Genomic DNA, 9,653 nt, shown 5'->3' with positions numbered 1-9,653 from the left:
CTTCATCCTGAGCCTGCTCGTCCAGGTTGTCACCTGGACAGCTGCCTCAACCCTTCCTCTTGCCTGTGTTTGGGTGCTACATACTCTTGGCCTCCAGACCATCTCTTGGGTCTGCCTCTGAGCAAGCAAGTCACCTTGGTAAGGAGAGGGTGCTCTGTAGGAAGACACTGTTCTCTACTCTGCAAGCCCCCCCTTCCATATGCCCCTACTGCCCACTGCCCCACCCAACTGGCCATTGTCCACTTTTTTAAAAGCTTATGACTTAATAATATCTAATACTTGTTGGACTGCATATCATGCACCAGACCCCAAGTGAAACATATTACACGCATCATCTCATCTAGTCCTCTTCAGTCTTAGGAAGTGGGTTCTCCTGTTGTACCCATTTCACAGATGAAAATACTAAGGCTCGGAGAGGTTAAATAACTTGCCCGTGGTCTCACACACAGTCAGAGACTGTACATTTGGGATGTTTAATGCAGGCAGATAGACGACAAGTTCACCCTTTTAACTCATCACCCAGACCGTTACCCTCTGAGCAGACGCCAGTCTCTGGGCTCTCCCTGTAGCCCTCTGTCCACTCCCGCTTCCATGAACGGACTGCACGATTACACCTCCCCTAAGTGCCCTTTTGGAGTTGTGGCCCATCTCAAGGCAGAGGGAAAGCTGGTGGTTTTGACCTAGGTGGGGATTCCAGCCTGGGCACTTACTTGCTGTGTGTGTTCTTGGAATCATCACTTAACACCCTCAAACCTCAGTTTTCTTATCTGCAAAATGGGGACCTCTGGTCCCCAACTCTAAGAGTTATTCGGAGAAAATGAGATAAGGCTCCTAAGCTCTTAGCATAGTGTCAGGCACAAGGGGAACGATCCAGGCACTGTGATCATTAGAATCTTATCACGGCCCTCGTTGCCTCTTTGCACAGCAGACTCAGCAGCCACCTGGCCAGGGCCGAACAGGTGCCCATGGCACGTGTGTGGTGGAGCCAGAGGACAGGGAGAATGAATCACTGACCTCCCAAACCCTGAATTATTAATGTCGTTATTCTCAGACTTGTAAGGAGGGCCCGGGTGGAAGCACACATATGGAAGGCTCCACGCAGCCTCCGCAGCAAGCGCCTCCCGGGTCCCGAGTTGCCATGGAGTCCGGCAGGCGGCCTGGAGGCGGACGCCCGCGTCGGTGCCCACAGCACCGCCCCAGCGCACGTCCTCGGTCTGCGGCCTGAGCGCTGGCCGCGCCGGGTTCCGCCTTTGCGCGGGTCCCTGACCGCTCCTCTGGGACCCTAGGGGAGTGAAATAAACTGGAGCGGCCGTCCTCTGGAGAGTGGGGTGCGTGTGCAGTGCTTGCTGTAGGGCTTCAGCCCCCGGCCTTTCCAAAGGTCTGGCGCGTAGCGGGGCCGAAGGGGGCCTGAAATCCAGTCCCCGCCGCTCGCCCATCCGAGCGCCCTGTGCGCGCCTGACTCCGGTCGGCTGGCGAGCCACCGGGCCCGGGCCGCTCCACTACCCGGGGTGCGGCCGCCTCGGGGGTGAGCCCCGGAGAGGAGGGGCCCGGCTGGGCGCGGCGGGTCCGGGCGGGAGGACCCGGGGCTCTCGGGCTGGGCCGGACGCCGCGCCTTCCTTCCCAAGCGGGCCGGCTGGGCGGGGCGGGGCGCGGGGCGGGCCCTGGAGAGCACGGGGAGGAGCCCGAGCTGCGGCGGCGGCCGCGTCAGAGCAGTGCTCCTGCTACCCGGCGGCTCAGACCCGGCCCGAGCGCCCGCCGAGAACACGGACAGGGACCTGCACGCACGGGCACGGGCGCTGCGCCGGAGGCTCCTCTCGCGGGCGGGGGCTGCGCGACCATGGCGGACAAGGAGGCCGGCGGCAGCGACACTGGGCCCCGAGGTGAGCGCAGGGTGCGGGTCCTGCGGCTGCGGCGGGGCGGCGGAGGAGGGATGAGGCGCGCTTGGCGCCCCGCAGTCCCCTCGCGGGCCACGGGAAAGTAGGCGCCCCCGCTCCATCCTTCCCTAGCAGGCGGGGCCGGGGTCAGCACCGCGGCGGGGCCGGGAGTCCAGGGGGCCAGGGGTGGCCCGCTGGTCACGTGCTCCGCTCCCAGCTGGGGTGCGGACACTGCGGCGAGGACCGCAGCCCCCGCCCGGACACCCCACTGTCCCCGCCGCGGGATGTCGCCTCCTGCGGGGGCCCAATGCACGTCTGGGTGAGAACCCTCCCCCATGTCCGTCCCCTGCGTGCTATGCGGGGACGCCCACGCTGGCCATTTAAACGGCCGGCCTCGGGGTGACCCGCGGCTCATTTTCGTGACTCAGCGAGGCGGGGGTGGGCACCAGGGGGAGTCAGAGATTTGGACCTGTTCTCTCACCCCGACGAGGCCGGACAGACGCACCAGGAGTGGCGGCTGTAGCTCCGGGCCGAACTGCATCTCACTCTCCATCCCCGCCCATCCCTGGGGATTCTCTGGGCTGAGGAGGAGGGAAGCGGCGGGGCCTCCTCTATCCCTTCTCACCCGGGCTTGGGGGGAGGAGACGGCGCCCAGGGCAGAGGACAGACGCTCGCATTTCGCAAATGTGCCAGGGTCGCTTTCTTTGGGCAGCGTGGTTCAGGCTCAGAAAGTGGGGGGAGGGAGGGTAAGGAGCGAGACTGGACCTGGGAGTGGGGGAAAGAGGAGGGGCAGCTCTTGGATCCCAGGGCTATAAATCATGGCTTTCGCCAGCAGAGGGGACAGGCTGGCCAGAACTGTGGGTCCCAAGTGGGGAAAGTTGGGCGCACGGAGGATGCCGCGCGTCCCTGACCAGCAGGGCCTTGGCAGTAGCAGCTGCTGGAGGGGAGCGTGGCCCGGGGGCTTCCTCCGGAGCTACAAGGCAAGCCTCCTAGCGCGGACGAAATTAAAATGCCTAGGGCGTAAGGGAAATTCATCCCGGAAAGGAGCGCTCGGCTCTGCGGGGACCCCACTGGAGCTGGGGAAACTGATTCAGGTGGCAGCACAACCACCACGAGAAGTGTACTCACAGTCTTGCTGTCTGTGCCCGCGTCCCCTCGTCCTCTGATGAGCTCCGAGTCACACCTGCCCCCTCCCCAGCCCATTGTTCCTGCGGATCTGGGAGGTGCCTCCCGACACGGCACTGCGGTGGTGGGGGAGTGCTGGGGGGAGGGGGAGATCCTGACAAGGCTCATTCCTGGAAGGGACGTGGAGAGTCCCGGCGGGGCCTAAATACAGCATCCCGAATCTGCCCCCCTCCCCTGCCCTTCCTCAGCTGGCAAACCCTGGCAGTGGGCTGGAGGCTGTCTTTGTCTGAACATCACTCAGCAACTGGAATGATTTATCTTTTCCCCACCCTTCTCCTTTAAATTGGAAAAAAAAAAAAAGTAGGATGATAAGGAGGGACATCAGAACTGCTAAGGATTGCTAAAGCTTAAGTTAGTGAAGCAGTTTCTTGCCTCTCATGCTAGAATAGTGGGTGGCTATATCCAGTGCAAGGTTAGCCATAGGATTTGTCAAATCAGAAGAGTGAGCAGCGATGTGTACCAGCCTCCTCCCCCGCTTTGTCTAGAAAAATGGAATTCAGCACCCCTACCCTGCACACACACTCACAGGGGCACTGTGTAGTTGTCTCTCCTCAGGCTGAGAGAGCTCCCCATCCAGAATGGGGAGACATGCGGGGTGTGCTGGGCCACCTGCCACTGCTGCCTGTATCTATTCTAGAGTGTTTCTTCACTTCCAGTGATCTGTGGTTCCAGGCATGCTGTGACAATTCCAGGCACATGGACTTGGGACACAGAGCAGGCTGTCCCTGGCAGCTCATTGCTTCTCTCTGGCCTCCATCCCTTCATCTATAAAATGAGAGATATTAATAGTATCTCATAGGAGCCGAGCCTGCTCACCCACCACCTAACACATCTATTTCTAAGGTTTCCTCATTGCATATTCTGTGCTGGGCAATGAGCATGCCTTATTTTATTTTTTAAAGCCACGCAAGAAACCTGGTACCAGCATTGCCCTTTTACTGGGTAGGAAATCTAAACATAGGTTGAATGACCTATCCAAGGTCACATATCTAGTGAGTATTGATTTGGACCTAGGCCATCTGATTCTAGGGCTCCAGCCCTTTACCACCATCCTGCATAGCCCCTGTGGGCCAGTGATTACCATTCTATTAGGGACATAAAAATGATTGTTCTTCAGGGGATTGTTTCAAGGATTCTCTCGGTGCCAGAGGCATCAAAAGTGTGTTGGCACTTGTGATCAGTGGGAGCCTGGGGGGTGGGGTATGCTAGAAGGGATGGCCATAAAGCTATGAAACTTTTCCCAGTAAATCAAGCGGGGGTCGTGCCTGTGAAACAAGAATGGCAGGTTGGTAGTCATTGAAGCTGGGTGGCGGGTACCTGACGGTTCATTACTATTCCATTTGCTTTGTATGTGTTTGCAAATTCCGTACATAGAACATTTAGATTAGTTACTTTATAAAATCAGAAGGTCCACCCTTTAACCCCTGGAGCTTTGGACCAAAAAGGCTGAGATGACCCTCAGTCTTGCCCCCACCAATACCTGAGTTGGTTGACATGTGGAGCCCTAGAAGGATGAGGTGAACTGAGGGGCTGGCGTGGTTCAAGCTGGACTAGCTCCTGTGGTGACCGAGTCAGGGCTAGGTGTGTGCAGTGGAAACCAGGTCATTTGCTCCAGGGTGGGGGGAGGGTAAGGAGAGGCACAGCAGGCAGGGGTTTTGCCTGGGTTGGGGGTACCTCTGGAAGCAGTGCTTTAGGCTTTGGAGATGGGATTCTTACCATCCTGGCAGATAATCGTAATAAAAAATAAACATTTTAAATTGTGACGTCTATTGAGGACTTAGTTTGTATTGAAATCTGAGAATACTGAATTATCTCACTTAGCCCTGATCACATTTGTTATTGGATGAATGATTCTAGGAGGGGGCACTTTCACCCCTATTTCACTGAGGAGAAAGCTGCCAGGCCAGCGTGGCACATCTGGAAATGGGCCGAGTGAGGGTTAGGAGGTGGTCTCGCAGCATGTGCTGGGCCCTCCGCGAGTTGGTGTTGAGTGTCTGCATGAAGGAGTGCATGACTAATAGAGTGTGGCCGCCCCACTTTCCTGTGGCCACCAAACTCCGGATGGGCGTGGAAGGGTGCTGGTTGCGGCTCCCAAAGGAGCCAAGAAAAAGTCTAAGTGATGCTCTGGGTATCACTAGTTAGGGCTGTGGCCATGGGATCCACTTGCATGTCCACACCTGCCTTGCAGCTCTGTCCCCTGTCACCGTGATACACCCCTGTGCATGTTTCCCACGCCGTCTCCTGCGTTTCCCAGAGCGCTGTCATCTCCTGTGGCCCTCATGCAGTTCCCCCTGTCTGGAACATCCTCACTTTCTCTAGCAAACTCCTGCTCATCCTTCAAAACTCAGCTCAGGTATCACTTCTCAGGAAGCCTTCCTGGACTCCTCCATCTGGATGAGATCCTGCCTGTGTGGAGCAAAGCCTTTGATGCTAACCATGGCTAATCCCAACTAGTGTTCATTCCAGTTTCCTATGGGAATATCCCACTGACTCCCCCAACAGCCCCATGAGGTTGGTGTTATTATTACCCCATTTTGTTGATGCGGCAGTTGAGGCCTTTGAGAAATTTTGTAACTTTGCCCAGCCAATGAATCTATTCACCCAGCCAATGAATGCTGGAGATGGGGTATGAATTGGTCATGGAGCCTAAAAGATTGTGCTCTTTCTCTCAATCCCTTTTCTCCCAACAGGGGCAGGGACTGTGTCTTTCATTTCCATACTCTTAGGGAGGCACATAGTAGGTGCTCAATAAATGTCCTACTGTGTGTTGAGTGAATCTCAGTCAGCAAGCGGTGAGGGAGCACAGCAGTGGGGAATGGCATCCACATCCTGCCCACTCCACAGGGAAGTGGCGCTTCTAGAAACGCGGATGCTCAGGAGTGGGCGGAAGCTGGAGGGGGGAGGCGGGAGGGGTTCAGTCAATCCCTGAAAAGATGCGACTTTGATTCCAACAAGGCTTTGAGTGACGACTCAATCTTGTGGGGGCGAAGTGCTCTCGTCGCATAAATAGGCCTCTTTGGTGAGGGAGAAAGCTTCTTTATTATCGCTGCACATAATTAGAATGGCAGGGAGGAACCAGGGGTTTAATGAATAAGCAGCATGTGGCAGGGAGCGATCGCCTCCCGCCGGGGTCTGGGCATTGCCAGGAGAGCCGGGTGAGCCAATGAGGCGACCAAGAAGAGCAAGTACTGCTCAGAAACGACTCTGGCCCCGCCGCAGCGGGCTCTACAAATCCTTGCTGCGTTACGTTTGTTGCAAATGACTCCCAGTCCGGCTCTTGGTCCAGACGTGCACTAGAGGTGCGGAGGGCTGGAGGACCAAGGTGGCTTTGGAGCCCAAAGACTGCGGGTCAACTCCACCTAAGGTTTCCTTGCCTGGTCTGTGAAAGGGGTGCATGATGCCTGCTGGGTCTGTTGTGGGAACAGTGGAGATAACGGATGGGCAGGAAACTGTTTTGAACGCTTTGGAACACCTATCCCCATCTTTGCAGAGTCCACTGGTGGAAAGCAAGGATGACGGCAGCTGTCATCCAGGGCTGGTCCTGGAGCGGGTGGTGTCAGGAGCCACGCTCTTTGGCCACTGGACGTTCCCTGGGGCTAGTTACCACAGCGGTTCTTAATCCTGGCTGCCTGTTAGAAGCACTTGGAGAGTGTTTTAAAATTCCTGGTGCCCAGGCCTCATCCCAGAACTATTATATCAGGACCTCTTTGGGTGAGTGGCCACGTTTGAGAATCACTGAGTTTTCACATGTCTGTATTTCAGACTTGGGACCTTAGCACGTGGGAGGGGAGGGGAGGGAGCGGCAGACACGGTCCACTCCCTGGTGCTGGACTGTCTGAGTCACCAGGGAGTTTTTAAGCACCAGCCTTGTGTTAAATACTTCACCTGTCTCATCTCATTAAATCTTCATAAGTACTCCATGAAGTGGGTGATTTTACACAAGGGGAAACTGAGGCTGAGCAGAATTGAATGCATTCCTCTGGGTGACCTAGCTCTTGGGGGTGGTGCTAGAACAGAGCTCAGGGCTGTCAGGAAAGCCTCCGCAGGCACCTCTTATCCTCAGGGAACTGCTTCTCCATCTGTCTTTAGCTACTTGAGGTTCCCCTTTTTTGTACTGACCACCCAAACTGTAATGTATTATTTTAAAAATTGACCTACTGTTTTTCTTTAATGCACTTATTTTAAGAGTCTTATTTATATCACTTCCATAAATAGAAAACCTGTATCATTTCCACAAACAGAAGGTAACCATAGCCCAAATGCATGGAACCCACAGGAAGTTAGCACACTTTAGGCAGATCCTGCTGCCTGCAGAAGGTTTTGTGCTGAGGCTGCGCTCTGAGTACAGAGGGAGACTAGAGAGTTTTAGAGGAGGTCAAGGACATAGGAGCAGCAGACTCTTTCATGGAATCAGGCTCAAGAGGGGCTTGAACAGGAAGGGAAAAGCTTTAGGAATCACCTGGGGGGAGGTCATTAAAATTCTCATTCCCAGGGCTTCCCTGGTGGCGCAGTGGTTGGGAGTCCGCCTGCCGATGCAGGGGACACGGGTTCGTGCCCCGGTCCGGGAAGATCCCACATGCCGCGGAGCGGCTGGGCCCGTGAGCCATGGCCGCTGAGCCTGTGCGTCCGGAGCCTGTGCTCCGCAACGGGAGAGGCCACAACAGTGAGAGGCCCGCGTGACGCAAAAAAAAAAGAAAAAAAAAATTCTCATTCCCAGATTTTCTGGAATTAGACCCACCAGGGAAATGGGGCCTGGGGATATATTTGCAAAGCCCATCAATGAGTCTTATAATTGGTGGAGAATTAGTGTGAAATGTGACTGCCTTGTCCCTGGTCCATCCACCAGGGGAATGGGACCCTCCCTCTGGCGATCCCTGCACTAGAGTGTGCTGCTCTGGGTTGGCCAGGTGGGGAAGAGAGAATGTTCCAATGGGATTTTACAGGGGCAGTCAGCTTAGATTCCAATCCTAGCTTCACTACTTATCAGCAATGGGATTCTGGGCAATTTACTTACTCACCCTCACCTCAGTTTCCTCATCTATAAAGTGGGAATAACCTATGTACCCATCCCAGAGTGGATTTTATTTACTCCCATAACCCCTGCTAAGTGCTGAGTACACTTCCTGGCTCATGGTGAATACTTGCTGTTGTCCACTATTATTGTTTATTATTATGAATCCTGTGGATGGAGATAGGGAAGTTATCAGAGGCTGCATTTCGTCCAGGAGGCTCAGAGGAAAGAAGGGCTGGACGAGATCCCACTGCTGGGAAGGGGCAGACACAACCTGAGCCTCAGGCCCCGTGGCTTCTTGTCCAGCAGGCCCAGGTCTTTATTTTATTTATTTATTTATTTAACATCTTTATTGGAGTATAATTGCTTTACGATGGTGTGTTAGTTTCTGCTGTATAACAAAGTGAATCCCACTCTGTATGTCTGCATCTTTATTTCTGTCCTGCCCTTAGGTTCTTCAGAACCTTTTTTTTTTTTTTAGATTCCATATATATGTGTTAGCATATGGTATTTGTTTTTCTCTTTCTGACTTACTTCACTCTGTATCACAGACTCTAGGTCCATCCACCTCACTACAAATAACTCAATTTCGTTTCTTTTTATGGCTGAGTAATATTCCATTGTATATATGTGCACATCTTCTTTAGCCATTCATCTGTCAATGGACATTTAGGTTGCTTCCATGTCCCGGCTATTGTAAATAGAAGCGCAATGAACATTGTCGTACCTGACTCTTTTTGAATTATGGTTTTCTCAGGGTGTATGCCCAGCAGTGGGGTTGCGGGGTCAAACTGTAGTTCTATTTTTAGTTTTTTAAGGAACCTCCATACTATTCTCCACAGTATGGGTGTATCAATTTACATTCCCACCAACAGTGCAGGAGGGTTCCCTTTTCTCCACACCCTCTCCAGCATTTATTGTTTCTAGATTTTTTGATGATGGACATTCTGACCAGTGTGAGGTGATAACCTCACTGGAGTTTTTATTTATTTATTTATATACAGCAGGTTATTAGTCTTCAATTTTATTTTTTATTATTATTATTTTTTTTTGCGGTACGCGGGCCTCTCACTGCTGTGGCCTCTCCGGCTGCGGAGCACAGGCTCCGGCATTTGTTTATTTTTGTTTTTATTTCCATTACTCTAGGAGGTGGAGCAGAAAAGATCTCGCTGTGCTTTATGTCATGGAGTGTTCTGCCTATGTTTTCCTCTAAGAGTTTTATAGTGTCTGGTCTTACATTTAGGTCTTTAATCAATTTTGAGTTTATTTTTGTGTATGGTGTTAGGGAGTGTTTTAATTTCATTCTTTTACATGTAGCTGTCCAGTTTTCCCAGCACCACTTATTGAAGAGGCTGTCTCCATTGTATATTCTTGCCTCCTTTATCAATGATAAGGTGACCATATGTGTGTGAATTTATCTCTGGGCTTTATATCCTGTTCCATTGATCTATAGTTCTGTTTTTGTTCCAGTACCATACTGTCTTGATTACTGTAGCTTTGTAGTACAGTCTGAAGTCAGGGAGCCTGATTCCTCCAGCTCCGTTTTTCTTTCTCAAGATTGCTTTGGCTATTCGGGGTCTTTT

General features: G+C 53.2%; 1 protein-coding gene across 1 annotated transcript in view; it reads left to right on the top strand.

Annotated features, from left to right (window-relative positions):
• The first annotated feature begins 1,700 nt into the window (after nucleotides 1-1,700).
• Nucleotides 1,701-9,653, top strand: part of HSPA12A (heat shock protein family A (Hsp70) member 12A) — a 69,305-nt gene continuing 61,352 nt past the window's right edge. Inside the window, exon 1 of the mRNA XM_024121579.2 lies at nucleotides 1,701-1,880. Coding sequence (XP_023977347.1) covers nucleotides 1,838-1,880 — 43 coding nt within the window. The 5' untranslated portion in view covers nucleotides 1,701-1,837. The remainder of the gene's footprint in view (nucleotides 1,881-9,653) is intronic.

The sequence above is a fragment of the Physeter macrocephalus genome, chromosome 20, assembly GCF_002837175.3.
Source record: "Physeter macrocephalus isolate SW-GA chromosome 20, ASM283717v5, whole genome shotgun sequence".
Classification (NCBI taxonomy): Eukaryota; Metazoa; Chordata; class Mammalia; order Artiodactyla; family Physeteridae; genus Physeter; species Physeter macrocephalus.
This window is presented reverse-complemented; position numbering and strand designations above follow the sequence as displayed.